The 24,778-nt window shown below is 38.8% G+C and overlaps 1 protein-coding gene across 2 annotated transcripts in view; it reads left to right on the top strand.

The window, feature by feature from the left end:
- The first annotated feature begins 428 nt into the window (after positions 1-428).
- Positions 429-24,778, top strand: part of LOC101851464 (VPS9 domain-containing protein 1) — a 31,411-nt gene continuing 7,061 nt past the window's right edge. The window contains exons 1-15 of one of the 2 annotated variants that reach the window (XM_005090504.3): positions 429-584; positions 6,058-6,160; positions 6,813-6,885; positions 7,617-7,709; positions 8,154-8,285; positions 8,875-9,037; positions 9,755-9,869; positions 11,251-11,313; positions 12,434-12,486; positions 14,160-14,253; positions 14,968-15,162; positions 17,151-18,420; positions 19,495-19,624; positions 21,114-21,313; positions 22,912-22,999. In XM_005090504.3, the coding sequence (XP_005090561.1) occupies positions 6,083-6,160; positions 6,813-6,885; positions 7,617-7,709; positions 8,154-8,285; positions 8,875-9,037; positions 9,755-9,869; positions 11,251-11,313; positions 12,434-12,486; positions 14,160-14,253; positions 14,968-15,162; positions 17,151-18,420; positions 19,495-19,624; positions 21,114-21,313; positions 22,912-22,999 (2,747 nt within the window). In that variant the 5' untranslated portion in view covers positions 429-584; positions 6,058-6,082. Of the gene's footprint in view, positions 585-6,057; positions 6,161-6,812; positions 6,886-7,616; positions 7,710-8,153; positions 8,286-8,874; positions 9,038-9,754; positions 9,870-11,250; positions 11,314-12,433; positions 12,487-14,159; positions 14,254-14,967; positions 15,163-17,150; positions 18,421-19,494; positions 19,625-21,100; positions 21,314-22,911; positions 23,000-24,778 lie in introns of those variants that run through there. The other variant, XM_013086321.2, reaches the window with a different exon arrangement.

Raw genomic sequence — 24,778 nt, 5'->3', positions numbered from 1 at the left:
TATAGGAATATAATGGGATGGGGTCATACTCAGGTATCGAATGCGCCCCCTCCCCCCCTCCGAACCCACAAACACAAAAAAGAAAAAAGAAAACACCAAAGAACCAACCCAAATGACAATCAACACTAACAATAAATGGGAAAACAGACACACTTTGCTTTATCAGAGAATATGTTATGACCATTTAAATCTACTTGAAGTTATAATACTCACGACTACATTGTCATACAGGTGACATATGTCGTATCAACATGAAAGTAGCTTAGGGCCCAGTGAAAGACTCACGGGCAGATGAACCTACAGAATAGACTCAGAGTTAACTGTCTCCAAGTTGTATAAATCTATGGCCTATTTTAGAATCTAGGCCTACAATTGGAGTGCCCGAAGGTGTTTTGGTGGCATGTCTACACTGAAAAATCCGGGCTCTGGGCATTTATTTGTAGATCTGGACATCAAGTTTGTTTTGATGGTTTTGTCGATGCTCAATGCTCGCTCTCTCAGTTCAGTGCTCAAGAGACTAGAAGAAGAGGCCTGTGCAGGCTGGTCTAGGCCTATGGTTTGGGGTGTGTAGCCTAGTGTGTCGGGTAAGGCTATTGTCACTGTTGTGTTTGGTTTTAATTCCTCGTAAAACACAAGACGAGCTGCTTATTTCGGTTGTGTGTAAATTTGCCTGCCACCGCTCGCTGCCTGTGACTGTTCACTGTTCAGAAAGTAATTTTGTGAAGGCTTCATGGCTTCATGAGGCTTTTGTGAACTAGATTCTAGATCTAGCCGACAAGATCTAGAGTCACGACCCCACTCTAGATCTACATGATATAGATCTTGATCTAGATCTATGGATATCTAGATCTAGATCCTAGCCTCCTCTATGCCTCTTCTATCAACGTCAAATGCAATGCTAGATTTTGATAGAGTCTAGATCAGTGTGAGTGTGTAGGCCTAAGTCAAGTAGATCTTAATCTTAATCTAGATCTAGAATGTAGATCTAGATTCTAGATCTAATCTAGATCTATATATTTTAGATCTAGATCTAGATCTAGATCTAGATGTAATCTAAGTTTTAAGTGTGTGTGTGTTGGGTGGATGTTTATGTTCTTTTTTTTTCCTCTCCTCGTTTTCGTATATTTGTATGACATGAAGCTAGCTGCAGCAGGCACCTCTAGATCTAGAATCTAGATCTCTAGATCTAGATCTAGCACGTCTCTGTGATTGGCCCAAATTCAAGTATAGATGACGTATTTCCGCCATCTAATTTTGTCATCTTCCAGGGCTTCCCTTGCAAGTTGACTAGATCTCACCGTGGTGTTGGCCTGCTTTGCCTCAGCGCAGGATGGGCTACGTCACTAGGTTTCATCGCCATTGCCAACTGCTTGGGCTGTGTGGGTGCGCGCGTGCGTGCGTGTATAGTATAGCATAAAAGATAACAAATGAATAAATATTTAAAAAAACTCCCAAAAAACAACAAAGCCTGTGGCTATGCGTACGGCCCTCATGCGTACGGCCCTCCCTCTAAGTCTAAGGATGAGCTATGCGTACACGGCCCTCATGCGTACTGCCCTCCCTCCTGTACGGCCCTCAGAGATTTAGAAAGAAGTATGCTCACGGCCTTGATAATCGCTTAGCGGGACCGCGCCATTTTATCGATCGATATCTTGGCCAAGACAAAGATAGTGTATAACAAGATAGTAAGATAGTTCACTCCTCTATAATTGAGCCAATTAAAAAAAGTGTCCTCAATATTCAGTGGCGCCCTCTTCGAAAAAGTGCGGACTTTGCGATCAGAGTTACCCTACTTGTGTGAAAATATATAATAAAAGTGAAATTAATAAACTGTGCTATTCCTATTCTTCTTCTGGTGAAACGAAAGAGAGCTTCAAAACAAAGACTGCAGCGTCATCTAGACCAATGTGCGGACTTCCGCGGACACCTTTTTGGCTGAGTGAACTATTTTGACGATCTTTGGCCAAGAGACGCTCTACGAGGTCAAGATAACTTGCAAAGTCATTGGTCACTATTTATAACTTTGACCTGTAATTTACTACGTCATTTTCCATCATCATCATCTTCCGGTGCCTTGCCGACTGGCGTGGGCTATCATGGACCTCCACTTCACTCTGTCTTGTGCTGCAGCAATGGTGTCTGTTGTTCTAGCTGCTCCTAGCCATGCATGTAGTCATCTTGTCCAGTATCTTTTCCCTCTGTCTGTCTGCCTTTCCATTTATAAGGAATGCAGAAATTTTCCATTGAAAAAAGGTCAGCATCTATGACCTTTATAGCTGCGTGCTTCCCAATTGAAGTAGGTAGGGCCTGTGTGCTTCCTGGGTAGCCTGGCTCACACCCTTTATAAAGGGCCTGCGAGCTTCCAGAGTTTAAGTTTGTCCACTTGTAGTGTCCGGTTTGATAGTTTATGTGTCGCCTACAAAGCTTAGCTTATGTGAAGTGGAGGGCTGTACACATAGCCTCGATGCTATGCACACGGGAGGGCTGTACGCATAGCCACTTCGAAAAACTAAACACGACGAGATCTAGTCAACAGTTAACCGCCCTTCCAGATCCGTCCTCCCAATGGACACCTCCGCTTATGTTCCCGGTTAGCTTTATAAGACTTAAGACCCCACTGTTTTAAGAAAACAAAATTTTTACTAGGCTAGGCCTATACAAAAGTCACCCTAAGATTCCACCCTGTTTCACTCTGAAAGTACATTTGGATAAGATCCCGCATTCCAGATCATAATTTTTACGGAACAAAAACGCAGACGGGCACAGCCGATCAACCAAGATTGAAAAGTTGAGATCAACGAACTGCCTGTCGCATCAAAGATCAGCCACTCGGGTGAATGTGATCACATGCGTTGTAGATTCAAAACTTGATGAAACGGTACAATGTGTGACCTTGACAGGATCACACTGAGGTGTGAATTGACAGATGCGTTTGTTTTCCCCAAACACTGCACTCGCATCTGAGCTCCCCACCTTAACTTACTTTACTAGCTGGGTGGGTAGCGGGAAGGGCCTACATGTTCGCTCCAGGCTGGATCACATTGAACTGTTAACTCTTCCCTGGCAGTTTTCTCTTCCCGAATTTGCTAGAGAGACTGAACTTTAATTGGTGTGGTCACAACATAATGGTGCGTAAAGACAAAGACGGGGAACTCAATCAGAGATGGAAAGCTATATATTTTGAATAGGTAAAGGGGAGGGGCAAATAAGCGTAGATCTTGAGACTCACGATAAGAAAATAATTGTAAATGGCATGCCTCGTGCCACTGTGATTGTTCATCAAGGTTGACCACTCTTTGCTCGCCATAATGTAAAACCACCCAGGGGTCACGTCAGTTCATTTTAGAGTGAAGTGAAACCATTTTACCAGTTGTGAGCCTTAACATGGGTCACTGTAGATTCTTCCCCGGGTTTGTCTGCTAAGAGCCTGTTCGCCTTAGATTAAGATCCTGCATTTTCCTGGTTCCCCAGCAACAGGATTTTATGTGGATACTAATGTACCCAATGTAGCAATGCTAAAGCGGGCCGCGAAGCGCTAGACATAATTTCCTCTCGCTGACGCGATTTGCGTGGACCGCGAACGGACGGGGGGTTCCCTATTCTAAATGAAGTTCCCACGTTGTCCTTCGTGGGATCTCGATGAAATTCGGTGACCAATCAGAAAAAAGGTTTTGTCTGAAATACAAATACTGTAGGTATTGCAAACTAAAATTTTATTGACAGTCTAGCCATCATTATTAAGTACGGCTAGCGTGCTAGTCTAGCTGTACTTAGGTTAGGCCCTATTTACCTAAACCTGTTGAGTACACAGGTCTCATTAGTAATTATTCAGGTTTAAAATACATGAATGTCAGTAAGGCGCCTTTTTGTTTCGTCTGAAGTGCAAATACTTTAGGTATTGCAAACTGAAATTTTATGTACAGTCTAGTTCAATGTTTTATTTTGGGATGAATTTTTAAAGAAAAATGACATTGTGGTTCAGAGAATTGCACCTCTTATTTTATAGGAAAAAAACCCCCTAAAACCATCTCGTCACTGCCTAGCAGAGTGGCGCAACCCAAAATTGTGCCAAAATGCAACTTGTCTTTTATTTTGTTTGGTGGTACAGTGGAACTCGGATTTAACGAGCTCGGATTAAACGAGAACTCGGATTCAACAAGAGGAGATAGATTCCCCGTATTTTTTCTTCTTTAAAATCAATAAAAAATAACCCGGATTCAACGAGCACTTAAATCAGCAAGCTCGGATTCAACGAGGTCGCTTCCTGGGGGAACAGCCCCCGCAGGCGTGGCTTCGCTCATTTTTCTCCCAGAACAAACTTGATCTATTCCCGAAAACCATCCATTGCACCTGCATCGTGAACTATTGTTCACTAAGCCGATTGAATGCGAACAATCAGCGGCCTTTTTTCATACCAACACATGCGTTGTTGGCACACGCACATGTATACTCTGGCGTGTGTCGGGGTCGGATGGGCGGCCTGCACACGTGTGACTGTGTCGGGGAGGGGGGAGGGCATCAGAGGTCGCAGATACAAACACGTCACACAGTCTTTTTTTCCCCCTCAGCAACTGATCATTATTATATAAGCTTGTTTTGACGTAGATCTACGAAATGAATTGAGCATTGGTCTATGGAATCAAAAGTTGCCGTGTGCTAGGCTCTACACAGCAACACAACTTTTTGGCAAACAATCGAGATGACACAGGCCTGCATTTGAACGAATTGGTCTTTTTTTTTTACACAGCTCATAATATGCAGTCATTTCAGGCACTACTTGTTACTTCTCTTTACACATTATGTGCTCAGTGCCTGTAATAATCTACACCAAATCTCATGTTTGCTATAACGAACACTCGGATTCAACGAGGTTTTAGGTCAGGCCCGGCCACCTCGTTGAATCCGAGTTCCACTGTACTATATTCTATGTTTTGGTAAAATCAAAACAAATACGTGCTGGCAGTCACAAAAGAAACATACTTTGCAAGTTTTACCTTTATTAGATGATAGATAGTCTAGCTAAACGGTTTTTCCCATTTATCTCAAAAGAAGCAAAAATGCGATATGTGCCATTTGCTAGAGCAGTTACAATATGTCATTTTATTACTGTCCTTGTTTTATGTTTTCTGGTTTTGAATTTAAAGATTTATGGGGGTTTCAGGTCAGGGACAGAACAATTAAAATTTCAGTTCGTGGATTGGTATTCCCCAATTTATCACCCATGGGTGGGCCATTTTTTAAATCATTATCAGATCAGTTGTTTGAGATAAACTGGCCAATTATATTGTTATCACTGCAGACTGCCTTTTTGTGTAGGTGTAGGAGAATAGTTTGGATGGAAGTAGGCCATCGTTGCTGCTTATCTATCAATGTAATTTGGTTGCAGGGTTTCTACTGTTTGAGGAAATACTGATGTTATTAGTGGTTGTTTTTTTGTTAGCAACAATACGTTTGTTATCTTAAGGGAATGGCGGCTTTGATTATGGTAGTGTCAGTCAATGTGAATGATTGTTTTGCTGTGTGTATGTGTGATTTTGTGTATGTCTGTTTATGTATTGTGTGTGTCAGTCAGCCCATGTGTTTTTGTGCTTGAGTGCAGGAATAAATGATTCTCCGCCTTCCTGTTTGTGTCAAGAAATATCAAAATGAAGATCAATAGTATGTGTTATAAATATTAGTTGAAAGCTGTGCAATGTTTCTTGCTGTTGTAGGTGGGCGAAAAGTGCAAACTTTTATCATTGGTGGTTGGCGGGCGCTCTGTGTGGTTTGCTTCTTCTTTCCTGTCAAAGACCTATTGTCTTTAATCTCCCCTCTTCTTTTTTGTATTTATTACTCTCTTGTTACACCTCTAATCTTCGGCACTTATATGACATAATTGTGTTTCAAATGCTGTAAAACTCTTTCTAAAACAAACACAAACTTTTTAAACTCGGTTGACTTAACAAGCTACAAGTGTGGTTGGTGAAGTTGAAAATATGTGTCGGTGAATATTTACATTTTAATTTCCAACTAAGTCAATACTTCTTCACTATATAATGCATATATATTATATCACAGAATTGCTTGACATCTAAAAGGAGCCATGGCGGAGACTCCACTGCCAGTGTTAATGAAGGAAATAGGGGAAGCCCTGAAACTGGATAATGATGGCAATGAAAAGGTATGTACAGTCACTAAGATGGATTTTAAAGATTATAAAGATTGCAAAATTCCTAAACTGTCAAGTTTAGTATTTAATACTTTTGTTAAGAACATTGGAATTTTTACCCTTTGAAGAAGCTTTTGTTGTTGTCTTTATTATCATTATCATCATTGCTATTTTTACCATTTTTCTCTTTACCCTCACTTTTCCCTTCATCATTGTGATTATATTTCTTTAAATGAAAAACTTCTTGATTAAGGAAGAGGAGCATGCTACTGATTTAGGTAATTGGTTTGTATGAAGTGGAGTGATGCATTAACATACTTTTGGTTTTAAATGCAGAATTATTCAGAGTTCATTCATGCAATCAGAGAATCTGATAAGATAGCATTTAAAAATTAAAAACTTTAAATATGACCTTTCATTGTTCAAAGAAAATTTGTTTGTTGGTTGGAACAACATCATACAATGTAACATGAATTTCAGTTTGTAATAACTGTGCAGAAATTGAATGGTCCTACGCTGGTACCAAAATACACGATTGAATATTAAAGATTTTGTTCTTGGTGTATGAGTATGGAGCGTAGCTTTCTAGTGCGTACTGTATTTTGTCCCTTATTTTTATGTCTAATAAGATTTTATTAAGCAGGTATTTTCCTGAATATTACAGGAGGCTTACAAGAAGTATGTTGGCTGCACGTATCGCATATCAACAAATCTCATTCTTGCAATAAGATCAACAAGTAGGTGTTTTGGTATTGTTTTTATGTTGTTGTTTCTTTTTTCAAATTGATTTTGACAGGAAATGAGTATTATGTACGTGTCATTCAGAGACTCTCAACTTATCAAGGGATATATTTTGTTTATAGCAAGGATGTATCATAATCTTTAAATCAATTGTTTGCTTTATCTAAGTTATTGAAATTTGACTGCCCAGTGATAATTACCTTCTGTGGTCAGATGATTCGGAAGTTTACAAAAGAATTTTGATTATACATTAATTAATACATATAACTGCCACTCTCCATTGTATTGTATTGAAAGTTATCTCCATAGGTTGACTTAAAAAAAAAAAAGGAAATACATAAATGAACATATGAACCTTGATCACCTGTCATTTCACGCCACCTTTTCATGTTATTTCCTATGTGGCATTTTGTTTTTCTTTTCTAAGATGTTCTCAAGTAAAGTTGATTTAATTAACTTATTTAAAACCATCAGCTGAGTGAGTAGGTTTTTTTAAAGTAGTTTTTCAATTTCAGCAGTCACTTTTTAAAATAGTATTTATATCATATGGTTAAAAAATATTTTTAAATGAACTTGTTGTGGCGTTAGGTTTAGGCACTTTATGTTAGTATTGTTAGTTTGGTGATCCAGTAAAATTTGCTACTTTCATTTCCTTTTTACCCATCGTCTTTAGAAGAGTGCAGTGATTATTTTTGTTCCACTTGGTTTTCTTTCAATTTTCTTGAAGGTGGGGATGTGGTGGTCACAAGCAAAACCTCCAGACAAGTCAAACTGGCCCAACAGTGTATAGACAGAATGGTTGCTTTGATGGAAAAAATGGGTATGCATTAGAAAAAAATGTTTGTGGACAGAAGACTTTAACTAAAAAAGATGAGACATAAGTGCTGATAAAAATAATGCACACAAAATGGCATTCTCTTCAACTTTTTTTTTTTCATCTTAGATGAAAATTTTCATCTTTTCCTGTGGACTGTTATGACGACATAAGCCGTCTGATATAAGGATGATATCTTTTAAGAGTAATTTTAGCATTTCATTTGCAGTGACATCACCACATTTTTGGCGGTTTGCATAACTGTCAAACAGGTTTTGAAAACTTTTATATTTCTACATATGAAGATGTCAAGAACCCTTACAAATGATTCAGTAAACTACTTGTTTGGTTCTGACTTGTCTTCTCACAAGTTCTTCCTTTTGTAGTGCATTTTATGGCTGTACTGTCAAGAGCAAGCATGTTTATTTTGTCTCTGGCATCTTTATTCAGATCTGAACACTTCTGGTTCCTCTGCATCAACCCCGGTGACCTCGCCTACTTCTGTGACGAGTTTCCCCCAGCCACAGTCTCCAGCATCACCACACAAACTACCAACACCAAGTAGAAGCACTGTTTCTCAAGGTATCAATTAATATCTCCCTTGTATGAAACAATTTTCTCAGAAAGAAAAAAAATTGATAGTGGTATACTTATGCTTTACTATGAATGATTTCTGTATTTTTTTCTTTTCTAGTGTGAAACATGGCACTGGACATTCATTTGTTCTGTTTCCTATTTGTGACTTATGACACTCGCATGCGCATTTTCAGGTAGGATATTTAGAGTAAAGAGCAAATTGTTATTCACACCCCTACCTCACATTGTCTTTTTTGGAACCAAACTAGAATTTGTATATTTGAAATGTTTCAGTGAAAATACAATACAGTATGGCTATACTTGTAATATATAACACGCATGTTTTAGTGAAATAATAGTTTGTTCCAGAGACAAATATGTTTTTAGGAAATATAGTGAAAAGTAATCATGTGTTTGTAACCCTTACTACTGATACAAATGCTTGTTTAGAATATTTAAAAAAAAAGATATTTTATATTTCTCAACCTAACTGTTTTTGGTTTTTGCAAAATATCATCTGTAATGCAGTGATTAAAGTACCATTTTCTGGCAACTGTGGCATATCACAATGCTGTTTTATTTTATGTTTTAATAGGTGCCTCCATCACCCCAGCTGGTGAGTCCATCAAAGGCTCAGTGTCTACTGTGAAAGCTTCGACCCCGGTGTCTCAGGAGACAAATAATAATTACAGGGGCTTGGGACGTCCAGTGCCATCATTACCAGATGAATACAATCCTCATTCTTTCCATGCCACAAAGTGAGTATTTCTTTTCAGTAGTGTATTGTCTCTTTTCATCTCAGAACACACACAAATAATGAATGCATTTTTACCTAATATGTATGTTCTTGTGTACTTTTTTTGTCCATCCCCCCACCCCCACCCCTCAATAATTCTGTATTTTTGCAGAGTTGCAGTGAAAGCTGATGTTTGTGGACTATTTACTTTTGCTGTAGAATTGTGTTAGGGATTTTTTTTGGTGTGAATCGTCACTTTGTTCTTTTCATGTCATTTTGGTCAAAGGCTTCATACACTGTAACAATGTTGAAAAGTAATACATGTATTTTTTTGTACACAAGAGGAATAAAAGAATAGTGTGATATTCCTGTAAATTGCTCATATTATATTTCAAAACTCGTTACTATCACAAATGTCCATGCTCTTTCAGATTAAGTTGTGTGCTAATTTGTTTGCAAACTCATGCATTGAACATTGTCATGCATACTCTTGCTGATCTTGTGGCTATCCATTTTTATCTCCATCTTACTCTTTTAATTTTTTTAGTTCTACTTTTCACGAACATTCACACGCACATGTATATTGGATGTACAGTAGTAAGAGTAAAGCCTAATTGTGCTCATGGTAGAGAAACACAAATATTTGTTTTTTGTGTGGAGAGTGAGAAAAAGATTTTCAAAAACAGTTTGACTTGTTTGAAGGATGACATGTAACTTTACTCTCTCTGATGTCCTTCAGACCAAGATCCCTGACCCCAATGGAAATTGCCCAAAGGCAGAACCAGTCCTTGATGGCAGCTTACAAAGCCAGAATGAACCGATTAAACCGCTCAGATTTTAATGCTTTCAGCTATGTAAGCACCTTTTTTCCTATTTGTATTTTGTATAAAATAAACACTGAATTATTAAGGGCGCTGGGGCATTTTCTTGGCATAAGAATTTTCCACTGATAATTAATCATATTTTAAGTAGCATTATAATTTGTTGAAAAGAGATTCATCTTGAAATAAGATTTGCTGTTGTCAATGAAGAGTTTCTTGTGGTCATTTTTATTAGTTGGAAAAAGATGATTGTCGAGATATGGAGATACCATTAGTTTTAATTTGTTGTTTCAGGCAGATCTTTTGCTAAGGGTCGCAGTCAAATCTCACTGTACCCCCACCATTATACAGCCAACCCCGTTATAGGGCCAGCCCTATTTATCACCAAGTCTTGCCAATGTACGAAAAGGAACGCCTGTATAAACATAGTATTTGCGCCTTGACATCGCCTTCTGCAAACAGTCTTAACTGTATGATCCTTATTAGATTCATATAAATTGGCCGCCAGATGTACAGACTACAGGCAGCACCCTCTGGGCAGCTGCTTCGTAATCTCTGTTCCACACATCTCTGTGAGTGCGGCCTACTTCTAACATTTTTTTTTTCTCTAGTTGCTCCTGATTTATGCTGATTATGGAAATGCAATTATTAATTATTTTTAGGCTTTGGTGAATACCCCCCCCCAAATAAGGTAAAAATTAGAATGAAGTCGCTCGGAGAAATTCAAAGGAACTGCACTCCTTTGGCATGTCAGTGAAACATCTGGTATTGCCAGATGTCAGCCCGATGATTAAAAGACTGGCAGTGCCCATGAACCTTTCTTGTTGTGAGGACTGGCGCTGAAATTTTCAATTTGAATTTTTGTAAAATTCAGTTGTACATGTAATTGGTAGCTACTCGTTTTTCCCCTACACAATTGCATAAGACAGATCTAGTTTTATTTGAATCAAGACTTGCCACAGTCTCTCGTCTCTGCCAGTCTACCACAAGTCAAGATCGCAATCAGTGCCATCCTGTTATATACCGCTAGCCCCGTTGTACTGCCAACTTCATGCTTGTCTCAAGGTAGGCGGTATAATGGGGTTTGACTGTGTATGAAAAGTAATACTTGACTGATTTCTATGACAGCTATTTATCAAAGTTTTTTTGTTAGGGTTCTTGAGATAGCAATTTTTAGGCATTTTTAGGAATTGTGTGGTGGTGAATCTGAAGCAAATCTCAATTTTATTTAATCTCCTCCTCTTCCTCCTCTTTACTCCCTCTTAACATATTACTTTTTTCTGTTGCAATTCTCAACTTTTTAATCCTGTGTTCTGATATTATAAGTGCTGCAAATATTTTCCCTAAGGACTCGTATTCTTTTGTTGTATCTGTTCTACATGACTTTCGTTAAATGTTTTTTTTTTTTTCTCAGAGTTTGACAATCCAAAGGAAAATGGCGGAGAACTTGGCCATTGCTCAGGCCCAAGAAGAAGAGGTCAGTTTAAGAGCTATGAATAGGTTTTAAGACTCCTTTTGTTTGAGTAAATTTTTCTTTGTGTTTGTTTTTTCCGTCATCCTGCTACTTACTTGAACAATATGATCACCATTATAACTCTATACTTCATCTTAAATCAATGAGTAATTGATATCTTTGGATTTTTGCCTTGCATTGGTCTGTAGTTTTGCACTGTTTTCTTTTTTTTGGTTTTAATTCTATTAATACTAGTGGGTGGTTTGATGGTCCCACTGGTAGGCCTTACCTCTTTTCTTTCGCTATGTTGTTTCTGTTTGTCTGTATTACTTTTTGCCAGCACTTAACGACTGTTAAGGGAAGACCCGGGTCGGCGGTCCCAGGCAATATCGATAACATTTTTCAAATTATCCAACTTTTGTTTTTTTGCGGAAAAACGTCCTTTGGCACCTGTTCTATTGGGTCACAATGAAGAAACTGTCGAAAAAACACCCTATATGACCTAAAAGGACGTTTGAAAAATGCAAATTGCTCTAAAAATCCTTAAAAAAATCCCTGTTTTTTCTGTTTTTCTCAAAATCTACTTTTTGACATATGTCACATGCTTGGTGCAAGGGGTTTAAAAAAACTACTGAAGCTAGAAGCTTCAAATTTGGCGTATAGGTGCTTTAAGATCTATTCTGGGGATCTATCTATATGAGGGAATTGGGAAATATTGGTAACTTGTGGAAATATTCAATTTTTTTGGTAATATGTACCCCAAAATTTCGTCAACTGACCCTGGGGGGTCCAATGACTTTGGGCTCACTTTTTTAGTTTTAAATATAGGTCAAAATCCTCACATGGATCCCCAGTTCATATAGGTTTGTACTTGTGCGCCAAATTTCAGGCTGATAATTCAATATTTACTATGGAATTTTTCTGCACTAAGAAGCTGGTTTGAAAATCCAAGATGGCCGCCACAGAGACCCATTTTTCTGAAAAATTCAATAAAATCAGCCTTAGTACATCCTATTTACCTAAAATTTCGTCATTCGTTGAGAAAATTTTTCCGGTGGTGTACGTCTACCCATTAATGTATTGATGTCCGTTTGTGTACTAAAAAAACAAGTACATATTTGAATTATGTGACTCTCTATTTCAGCTAGCTCGAAAGATGCAAGCGAGAAATCAACGGTTGGAGGAGGAAGCTGCAAAGTAAGTGATTTCCTGAGATCTCAGTGACGATGTGAAAATACAGTGTAACTGTTTAGCTGTTTGTACAGGAGTTAGAGGACCCATTATTTCAGTCCGAGTCCATGCTTTACACTGGTTTTTTTTTGTGGGAGTCTGTTTCAGAAATTTAATCACTTTTCTATGTGTCTGATCTTCTTTGTTTACTTGAGTTTTTAAAGTCAATTTAGATTTTGTTGTACTAGTGTCTGGGAAATTTAATCACTTTTCTGTTTTTCGTATCTGCTTCTTTCTTCACTTTTTAAGAGTTTTTAAAGTTAATTAGGTTTTGTTCAACTAGGGTCTTGGATGTAATGATTAAATTCTTCACCTTTCCTTTAAAGACATGAGTTACAATTCCTTTTTAAAGAAAATTGATTGAGTAGCTCTGCCTGTCATTCATGAAGGATCCCATAGACTCATGCTGATCCTGACAATGACAACAGCAAGCTTTATTTTTTTTACTCTGAGGCTGGGTCAGAGCTGCTAGTTTTCTGATTGTTCAATATTGTTTTAGTGAAAATATTTACAACAAGGTACATTATTTTGAGCTCTGCGATTTGATGGATTTAATTGTTGTTATGGTTAGCCGTAGTCTAAAATTATACTATTATATTATAAAACGTATAGCGGGTTGTTTATATTATGCTGCATGTCTTTGGTTTGGTGGTAAAGGTCTACATCAGCCCTAGTTGACCTACCATGCACCTCCTGGACCTTTGCATTTTGTGGGGCCAACAAAGGGGTAGCTGTGACATGCGCAAAAGACAATTTTACTTCACTTTAAAATCTTTAAGAGGGGAGGGGGGGGGGGGGGGGGGCACTGAAGTAGACCTTTACTGATTTGTTTTACCTATAAGTTGCTTTGTCCTCTCTCAAGATTTTCTTTTCAGCTCGATTTGCTTCTATTCCAGATGGATGGGGGTTGTCCATGTTGTGCTTTAAATTTTTTTGTTATAGTAGAGTGTTTTTCGACGCTCGCAACTGCATAAGGTCATATGAGCACGCAGGACACACCTAATACTTTTAGTTGGTAGGAAATTTTGAATTTTGCCCGGGTGGCAGCTGAAGCCTACTCTTATCGATTTTAGACCACCAGGGGATCTTTAACGTGCGCAACTTGCACGCGGGCCCTGCGAGATTTTTCGCCTTTGTCCGAGAAGGCTAGGTGTAGATCTTTCCTACCAGAAGATCAGGGGTGTGGCAGAAAGACAGCTGTAAGAAGGAGTCAAGGAATAGCAGAAGAAAGGCGTCAGAAAGAGTCAGGAGCCCAGAAGAGGGGGCAAAGGAGGTGAGGGGGTGGGGACAGAAAGAGAAGACGAAAGCAGACGACAGAATATTGCTAGAGAGCAGGAAAGGAGGTTAAAAGAGACAATTTGAGAGAAAAACTTTTTTCGGTCGCTACCCGGATTCGAACCCGGGACCTTTTGAATGAGAGGCCAACACCTTACCTCTAGGCCATGAGAGCTCCCGCTTTAATTTTGAGATGTTTGAAAGAATAAGGTTGTCTGTTGCCTTCTGACCTATTGTGAATCGTGAATGACAGGTTATTGACTTTCACTGCTATTTTACTGTGTCTTTCTTTTTTATTTTTAAAACACTCTTGTTTTCCTGTTCGTGCCTATTTTTAACAAAGAAAATTGTGTTTTATTTTGCAGGAGGTTTGCTCAAGCAACTCCGATGGGAATGTCAAAAGAAGAGCAGGAGCAAAGACAAATTTACAAGAGAATTCTAGAATATGAGAATGAGGCGGTGAGATATTTGCGTATGCTTTTACTTTTCTTGGGTACAATGGCATGTTTTAAGTGGCAGCAAGTAAAGTGTTTCATTCGGCAGTTATGTTTTTAACTTGACAAAAGAGAGAATATGGGTTCAAATCTTTTGAAGGGTACGTTTAATGAATGCTTTTTCAGTTTGGGAGAGTCAGTCTGAGGTAATGCTGGGTGGCACTATTTCTATTGATTTGCCATCTTTTAAGTAACACTAACAGGCTGCCTGTTCTTAATGTTCTCCCCCTCACATTTAGTATTTTATTTTCTTTATCCCATTCTGGAGGATTAAATTCATGGTGGGATAAGAGCAAGGCTGATGATTTGATAAAGAATTTGTGTGTGTAGCAGAATGGGTGTAGTAGTGGCCATGGGTAAAAGTTTGCCAGCTGTGGCAGGAAATTCTGGCAAGAGAAAGCCAGCCGGCATCATGTTGCCTGCGACGGCCGTCCTTGTCTGGATTATCACCGATCTTGTGAAGTATGGGTTTCTTTCGTTTACCTGACCACTGTCTAAAAAAAGTCTGTCTTTTTAGCTCCGCTGCTTGAGTTCGAGCATAAATAGTCAGTACGAGGGTTATTCAATTATCTTTTCAGGCAAAGCCCCTTGAGATGCTATGAGTTTGAAAGTTTCCAGGCAAAATGGTTGTGACCAACTTTTACACCTGGTAATGGCACGCTTTTTGCTTGTTTCTCAGAAATGGCTACGCAACTGGCGCAAAAGACTAGAAGCGAACCCAGAGGATGCTGTTCTTATCAGTCAGCTTGTGCAAGAGGTGCTGCGCTGCTCTGACCATCCAATCACGGAGCTGTTGCGGAAATATCAGTTTAAAGTTTACGAAAAGTTATACCCGTTGGTGGCAAACAAGCATGTGGATCTTGAACTAGTAACGGTAAGTTGTGAACCTTTTCGTGTTGGGGCGATGTAATTTTGACTGGGTTTGATCAGTGAAAAATTTGAGTCTGTATGTTTTGATATTGTTGTGTCAGAGATGAATGGAATGTGAGATGGCTGCCCTGAACAGTTTTATACTGGATTTAGGATGAAGTCTTCATTCGTAGGGGATGTGAAAGTGTCTTCTTTTATTTGCAAGTAAAGAGGTGTATGGTGTATGTTGAGGTTTTGATGAGTGCTTTTTGTTTGTAAGTAGATTGTTCTCTTAAACTTTTCCCTAGGGTACAGAATGAAGTTTTGCCTGTTGTTCTTAGTAAGCTATGTGTGGGTTGCTGATTAACAAACGTGTTTAGTTTGTTAAAAAGTTTTTTATCGTAAGTTCATTTTCCCTTTGAGTGATAGCAGTAAGGGGGTATAAAGTTAAAGATCAATGATTTTCAAATATTTGGAGACCGGATTGAACAATTACTGTATAATTGAAGTATTTATTTCTGCTTATCAACCTGAAATTCTTCTCTTGGGCATTCTGAGTCTCTCTGTGCTCATATTATTATCTTTAGAGCTACTCCCTTTGATTTCAACTGGGAGGTTATACTCAATCATGGGTTATTCCCCCAACTGTGGTCTAACATCCTGCCTTTTCCTGTTTTTTGACTACTTAATCAATAGCTTTTAACCCTAGAGGTTATGGTATTTGTTGAAATTACATTTTTTCGCTGAATTTGAAAAAGAAATTTTAAAAATAAATCACCTGTAGCCTACCTCTACTCCCCCCCCCCCCCCCATTTTTTCATCAAAATACGGTCAAACCTGCCTTAACGGAGTCTCCCCACTCCCCGCTTGATATTCCTCTTTAATTACCTGTATAAAACGGAAACCTGTCCTATGGGGAAACGGAAAGAAAAATCCGCTCCCTTCCGAGGGTTTCACCTGTCTAAGACGGAAAATGCTTTGCCCGCCCAGCCCTGATTTGAAACAAAACTCGCAAGTTTGCTTCCGCCGGCTCTAAATTTAATGCTATGGCCATGCTGCTGGGCGAGGAAGGGGAGTAGGGGTGCAATTTGGGGGTAGATATTACCCCATCATGTGAGCCCTGAACGATGCAAATGGTCAGTGTAGTGTGGGTGTGAAATCTCACGACTGCTCGTGAGAGTGCTCGAGTAGCGAGCCATGACGGAAACTTTCCTGGGTAGCCAGAAGCCAGAGGTGTGAAATTAGATCGACCAATTCCTGCCGCCCTGATCGTACGGCCAGCCGAGAAAAGAGTTCCTCGAATCGTTGTTACAATGATGGCAGTGAGGGGTGGCATTGGTGGGTGGTGCTAAGGGTCGAAGCAAAGGAGATGGTCAAACATTTATGTTTTTAATAGGTCAAATAAAGATACTATGAAAGGAAAGTACTGGTGGTAATAGGATCAGTAAGACTGACGTATGTCATTATCAGACAGGATAGCAATTGAGAGGTGTTAAGTTTTGATCACTGCTTGCCGATCGGACAAGCGATCCTTGGTCCCCCCCCAACCTCCATCTCCCCCTAAATTCCCCTGTCTAAGATGGAAAGTTTGGCTCCCTTGCGATTCCGTCTTACACAGGTTCGACCGTACATCTTTTTCTGCCTAAAAACAACTTTCTAACTCTTTATCTCCGGCAAGCCGCTCCCATCGGCTCGTTGTCGGATCCACTGTGCTGGTGTAGTGATATTCCTTTATGACGACTTAAACATCAAATTATTTTTCGGCAAATTCCGAAAACAGGTCTGTTTTATTGGTATTTCATTCATTAGATGAAGAACTATCAAAACTGGTTCACTTGTTTTGATTTAATAACCAGTTTAATGACGTTTTCGTCATTTTTAGATTTAGTAGTGAAAAAAAAGCCTCGGCATCGTGGGTTTACCCCCCATGGAGATAAAGAGCTATAGAGATAACTGAGGAAAAAGAGTGTAAAGCTTAGAAAACATAGAGATTTGTTTGTGCTGTCATTCCAGGTTCCTCTCCGCGAGGATCTTTGGCCTTCCAATGAAGAGATGGAGGAGCATTTGAGAAGTTCTCGGGGTTCCTCTGTGTCCATGTCACCAGAGGGAAGTGAAAAGAAAAGTGATGAGAAAGACCCTAGACAAATGTCGTCACCTCGAGATGATGGTAAAGGGGGAGCCCAAGGACGTGTGGAAGATACTGAAGGACATGCTGCCAGCAATAATGAAGAGTCCAAAGATAAAAATAGAGTACAAAGTGATAAGTCTGCAAAGGAGGAGGAAGTGGAAAATAGGTTATACAATGATGTTCAGGAAAGTAAATCTCAAAGTGTCGAAAGTGCTGCTGCCTCGGGACCTGTCAGTTGGGATGACCCTCTGTCTGTTCGATCTAAGTCTGAAACATCTTCAAAGTCATCTGTTCCGTGCAGTAGTGATACTGAAGATGACAGTGTTGGGAAAGTGAACAACTCTGATGAAATATTGGTGGAAGAAAAGTCACCTGATGAGAAGGTACCTAGTGACAATGGGACCTCTAGTTCTGAAGGAGAGAAGAGAAAAGATGCTGGAGGTGAAGATAATGAGACACAAAAAAGTAACAGCGATGTTTCTGAGAACACTCAGGCTGAAAAAGCTTCCGCGAAAGAAGTGGAAGAATGTTGTGATAGCGGGTCGGATTCAGATGAGAGTGTTTTTGATTCTAAAGAAACTGGAGACGGTGAGAAAGAAAAAGAGGATCCGTCTTCCAATGTGGAAACGGCTGTATCAAGGACAAAAAAAGACCTTCACCTTGCTCTTGAAAAAGGGGAAAGGCTTGAGTCTCAACTTTCGTGGGAGCGAAAACAAGCTCAGCTTCTCATGCGTCAAGTGACTAGAGACTATGAAAATTACAATGAAGAGAATTTTGATGATCTATTCGAGGATGATGAGGAAGGCAATAATGAGAAAGAGACAGCTTTAGGTGGTGATGGTAATGCAGAGAAAAGGAAAGATATGCGGAGCACAGGGGTTCTCTCAAACCCAACCACTACTTTTAACCAAGACCCCAAACTAGTGAAAAGCAAATCGGAAGATAAACATTCCCCCAGCTTTGACCGAAGCCAAAGCCATCAGCCCAGGGCTAATCAGTTGTCTATGGACAATGATGCTGCTGTTTTCCAAAGCCTGCCTGCCAACGTAAATCGCTCAAGTGACCCAGTGGTTTCAAAAAAACTTGCCAAGCTCAGTGTTGATGCTTACAAACGCCACCTGAAGTCCATTTCTGATGACATTCTCAACTTTCTTGGTATGTTATTATGCTTGTTGCCATGCGTTCTTGTTGTCTATCCTGCTGTTCATAGGAGTGGGAGATTAGAGGGTGCTGTTGGTCGCTCCTACTTCTTTTCTTTCCCACTGCTGTGCATCTTTCTTGCTTTTTCCCCTTTACCAAATGACTGGGTGGTTGGTGAGCGCTCTGGTGTGATTTGCTCCTTCTTTCCTATCAAACATTTGTTAGAATTATTATCCTTGTCTCTCCTCCTTTTCTTTGTATCTTTGTATGTTACTCTCTAGTAACACCTCTAATCTTTGGCACTATTTGACACTATTTGTGTTACAAGTGTCATTATAAAGCTCTTCCCAAAAGTAAAGCTAAAACCAAATGGCTAGTATTGTGCTTTGCTTCTTTTTACTGAAACTACTCGGTTAAGAGGCCTTTACTCTTGAACTCATATCATGTGACAATATGTACACCTTCATTGCAACTGTTAAATGAATTTTTTATTGCTTAATTCCAGTGAGGTAGATTCTGTTGCCAGAAGGATAATGTGCTGTAAAATTTCTTTTATTTAGTATCTAATGGCAGTGCTCTGCAGTGACTTTAAAAAAAAGTTTAATTGCTAACCAGTATTTTTGTTTACAACAATATACGAAATTTCCTGTTTTGTTTGATAGTTTCTGTACAAAGACTTTCACTTTATAAATATAATTCGGCATACTCCCCTTTTTAAAAAAATTTCTCAGTAATACGGCAAAAGACTCAACTATTGCGGAATATGGAAAATTCAGTAAATATTAGTACTTGCTTTTCAAGTATAAGAATCTTGTTTTATAGAGTAGTACAAAAAAAAAACCAATGATGTTTTTGCATCAGCCACTGGCATCATTATACTGTGTTAAACCACTGATGTGTGTGTGCGTGCATGCATGTGTGTGTGCGCACTAGTGTGTGTATGTGTGTGTATTGTTAGTGTATGAGTGTGCATTTGTATGTGTGCTTATATATTATCATTTGAATGTGTCTAAAAGTGTAAGGCAATAAAGATATCATTTGTCTTTTGTGACTACCCTTATGACATAACACAGTGTATATTTCTGGCAGACAAACTGTTGGTGATGATGACCATAGCCTACGAGCCACTGGACACGCCTGTAGGAAGAGACCAGTGTGCAGTTTCCCTTGAAGAGCCGTTTTTTAAACCGATTTGGAAAACTCTTCTGAGAATGTTTAGGTATGGGCAGTATTAACTCACAGAACCCCCTGCTGCTGTTTTGAGTTTAAGGGTTTATGGTGTTTTCCACCAAAAATAAAAAGAGTCATTAGCAAAAAGACATGAAACTTGATGGAAAGATTGAGTGAGAAGGCGGGTATGTCACCTGGAATAAAATTATTTATCAAGAGCTGTAAAAGTCTGGCAGTTTAAGTCCTATCAGTAACCATCGGGGCTTTTTTCATGTCTCCTGTTGACTTTCTTTTTATTGATGACTTGAATTAAATCATCATTAATACAGTATGGTGCACAGTGACACTCAACAACAAAAGAGAAAAAACCCTCTTAATAACAGCTCTGTCTTTTTGGAAAACAATTAAAAAATATTTGTGCTATAGAAGCTCAGTAATGCTGTTATCTAATGGAATAGATTAATGTTCTTTGCTTACATTTATTTTTTTAGACAACATTCTGGTGTTGAAGAGGTAAATTAACTTCTGTCTTTGTTGAAATTGAAAGTGTTTAGAAAAGAAGTACAATTTTTTCAAAAGGAAAGGCAGGATACTTAAAGGTGTCATGTTTTTTTTTTCTTTTCAGTAAATGCATTTAGAAAGCAGTCTAGCACACTCATAGTGAACACGCACACAATGAAACAAGAGCATAGTGAGCAGGTTTTCAGGTCCTGAATTTTTAAAAATACTGTAGTCTCCGCCTAAGACAAGATGCCACTGCTTAAGATCCTGCTGTTTTAAGAAAACAGAATTTTTACTATACAAAAATCGCCCCTAAGATCCTGCTCTGATTCACTTTGAAGGTCTGCATTCGGCTAAGATCCCGTATTTCAGATCATATTGACAGAATAAAAACCCGGGTAGGCACAGCTGATCAACCAAGAGTGAAAATTTGAGATCATTGAACTCCCTGTTTTGTCACAGATCAACCACCCTCGTAAATGTGATCATATGTGCATTGTAAGTCACGATGAAACAGTAGAATGTTTGCCCCAATCAGGATCACACCAAGGTGTGAACTCGCTGATGCGTTTGTTTTCTCCAAACAACGAACTCGCAGCAGAGCTCTCCACCTAAACTTAGATCTCATGCTGGGTGGGTAGGGCCTACAAGTTCGTTCCCAGCGGTGCCACATCATAAGGAAAAAATTTTTGTGTTCCACCGATTTCGCTATGTGTGTGTTAGACTAATTATTCATAAGCCGAGGGTGATGTGTATTCATGAACTTGTGAAACCACTCACCCATTACAACTTGTCGTGTACGTCACCCATTACAACTTGTCGTGTGGATGGTTGACGGGGGCTCTGGTGTGGTTTGCTCCTTCTTTCCTATCAAACATCCATCGTCTTTATCTCCCCTCCTTTTTTTGTGTTTGTTACTCGCTTGTAACACCTCTAATCTTCGGCACTCAAATGACTTTATTGTGTTGCGAGTGCCGTAAAACTCTTACTAAAACTTGTCGTGTACGTCACTCATTACTATTAGTCGTTTATTTCAGGGTGGTTAACCACAAGCAAGAGCTTATTCTGGCCTCTGTCATGACCCGCTTCGCTGACGTCACTCCCGAGGACATGAAAGTGGCTAAGAAGTTTCGACTCCCAAACAGCGGCAGTGGGGAGGGGCCATATCAGCGCGCTATTGATGAGCTGGTCAGAGTGCAAGAGCACTACACTATGCTGAGCAAGCTGGAATGTGTTGGTGTGTACCTCTGTCACGTTTTTTTAAAGAGCAGGATATTTGACTTATGTATTTTAACCTTTTTTATCCATTATGCCAGTAAACCAGCCGGGAGCACATATTTCTTGGTATCCTTGCGGTGCAAGTGCACTTGAGGCTAACCATAGTCAAGAAGTCCGGGAATAGGGATTTAAGAAGCTTCAAGGTCCAGGGTTCAAGGGGTTAAACCTGAAATTTCTGTCATGTTGAAGTTATGCTGTTACAATGGACTTTGCCCGAGAAACTGTTTAGAGGACACAGGGAAACGTCGGCAGTTTTTACGATGAAAATTCTGTTATCAGTTTTCCTCTTTTCCAGTATAGTGAGGGTACAAAAAAGAAGTATAGTTTCAGTTTCATTTACAAAATTTTTTTTCTGAGTTTAAGAAAAGTCTACTACCTAAAGTATTTCGTTTTATTTCTACTGTTAGTCAGCACTACTTTCTCTAGATAAGTATGTTTGCTTGATTGTTGCTCAGTGTAGCTATAAGATTGGATGACCGTATTGGATACATTGAATTTTGCATGTATAGTATATGATGTGAGTGATAGGTAACAAGTGCTGTGTTGGTTAAGCTTTGAACATATATGGTGAGTAATGTGGGTCAGATGTGTTTATGTTAACTCACTGAGGGCGCACAGCACACAGCGCTTGAAGACATACTGTTTTGGGGCAATTTAAAAAAGATGCATAACTTCCTCATTCATACAGATTTTCTATTGTTTTCTTTCTCAGATACTTGAAATATCACGCTATGAAATACTAAAATTTTTGTTTCTGATTTGATGGTGATTGTTCAAAATGCGAGGCAGCGTGGTGAAATCAGGTTCTCGTCAAAATATTGAAAGTCAAGAAATTGGCATTTTCCCACAGGTTTGGGATTTTTATCTAATTTTTGTTTTTTGGTTCAACACCTGTCATGCCCATTAAAGAGCACATTTCTGTTTGGATTTTTACTGAAAAACGTTGATTAAATGCAGAAGAAATGTAAATTTTCAGTGTCTATGCACTCTCAAGCTAAAGAAATTACTCAACTTTCTCAGATATTTTCTCATTAATTTAACTTCTGAAACCAGTTGATCCTCACCTTCTTAAATCACACATATCTCGACTTCCATTCAACATAGGTGGATATTATTTTCACCCAAAACAAGGAAAATGGACAGGCCTTAAGATGATACCATCGACTCTGTTTGCCCCAAAATTGACGAGAGCCAGATTCCACCGCCTTGTGCCACAAATGTGTGATAGCATTGCTTTTAGTCTGCTGCTGGTCAGACGTATGTGTCAGCTACGTTGTTAAAGAGTTAAAAGAGTGTTGGTGGAGTAGATGGGTACCATGAGTGGAGCCATCAGACTGTGCAATGCTTAGGTGACGTTGCTTGTAATTAGTTTACACACTTTATTATGGCATATTTGTTAGTGTTTGAGTGCTTAATCAACTGGAAAGCTGAGAATGTCTCTGAGTGTCCTGGGGTTTTCTGGGGGGAATATTGTAGATTGTAAAGCACACAGAGCTTGCAGCTTAGCAGGGATACAGGCTTTACTAATGCTAGTTATTATTTGTTATTATATTTCAGTAAAAGTGTGCAGGCTGATCTGTGAATGCGTGGATGAGTACTACACATCTGCTTCTAGTCAGAAACCTGGAAAAAAGACACCATCTTTGTAAGTTTGGGTCCCTTGTATAAAATGGCATATGGCGACTGGAAAAGGCAAAGGGCAGTACACTGTAGTTTCAGAGTAAGCTAAAAATCTAACAGTCAGTTGGACTAATGCTTATTCTCAGTAGTTTCGTTATGGACACAATTGATATGCTTTGAAACAAACTAGCATTACACTTGAAATGAGACTGTTGCAGTTCATTGTATCTGTGAAGGTCAGTGTATATATTTTATTATTTTATGGTTTTGTGCAAGGTGCCAAGTCATATTTTTTATGTTTCCACAGTTTATACATAATTTTTAAAGAAATAAGTACATAATATATAGATTGCAATTTACATCCGGAATGACTCTTGAAAGAGAATAACATTCTTTGTAGTATGCTTATTGTCCAAATATGTGTGCGTGCCTGGTGAAAGGTATCAAATGGTGCATTTTGAAGAGTCCCGTTTTTTTGCATTTTCATGTAAAGGGATCATTTCTGAACAATATACTTTTTGTTTGAATGTTTAAGATATCTTCAGTAGTTTTTGAGATATGGGTGATTTTGTAAGGCAGGGTAAGGAAACAAAGTTTTAAGAAAAACGGCTTTGAAGTTCCCCCTTTGTTTTTGCTTCAAATAGATAGATCTACGCTTAGAGATGACCTGACTACACAATCGCTACTCACAAACCAACTTTAAAAAGTAACTAAGATAAAAGAACAGCTTCAAAATGTTTTTATAGCGTCTTCAAAACAAATTCGCCACCACCTTGAGCAAGAATTTTCAAGAAATTAGATCTTGGTTTGCGCAGGGAAAAAATATGCAATGCAATTTGCTCTCCAAATAAAAAGGAAAGGTGTGGATGCGCAAAGCTTCGCTTTGTTTACACGTTCTAGATATTCATGCGCACTACCCGCCATTAGAAAGAGGAGAGAATAACCTAAATTTAGGTATGCAATGTGATTGGATCGACTTTATGAATGGACAAGAGAAACCGTCCGCAATGTGTACTCGGAAAACCAATCACACATTTTTTGGGATTATGCAATATACCTCGTGTAATAAAGCATCTTTAAAATTGATTTTATAGTAAAAGAAACCCAAGTCCTTGTAAATATCGATATTTTAATGGCTTAAAAATCAATTTTTAATGGAACTTAGTTTTTGTCAAAAATTCTATTTTTGACCTTTGAAGCCTGATATCTCGGTTCGAACAAATGCGTCTTTTGGTACCTTACACCAGGCACGCTCACATATTCTTTGCAAAATCTAGGGCCCACATGTTTTATAACGGCCCGAGATGACGTAAGTTGGTAACGTCTTCGATTTCCCTTCGTCTAGTTAAGAATGAATCTGTACAACCCGCGAAACAGGTGTTGGTTTGAACATAAAACATAATTTTGGTGTTTTAAATGTCATGTACCGGAATCAATATTTTAACTCTCAGCAGTTCTTGGTATTTTGACCATTTTCGCCTTCACGGCACCCATGGTTAGTATGATTTACCATAGAATATAAAATACCACAGAAAGTATGTCAAATTATATACCATTGGAAAGGAAATTGAATTTCCTATCAAATGAAGGTAATTTCATCATGATATGACCACTGTTGTCTATGTAGTGCTCTGTTATTAGAGGGAGGGACAGGGGAAAAAAAGATAAAATTTCCCAACATGTAACAGTCACAAAGAAAGAAAAAAAAAAGTGTTCTAAGATACCCCAAAAAGTTTATTATGGAGTAAAAGCACTTCCAATTTTGCAATGTGTGTCCAAATTTCATGCATATTGAAAAAAGGAT

This window comes from Aplysia californica, unplaced genomic scaffold (genome assembly GCF_000002075.1).
Source record: "Aplysia californica isolate F4 #8 unplaced genomic scaffold, AplCal3.0 scaffold00018, whole genome shotgun sequence".
Taxonomy (NCBI): domain Eukaryota; kingdom Metazoa; phylum Mollusca; class Gastropoda; order Aplysiida; family Aplysiidae; genus Aplysia; species Aplysia californica.
Note: the sequence above shows the minus strand (reverse complement) of the source record. Positions and strands in the feature narration are given on the sequence as shown.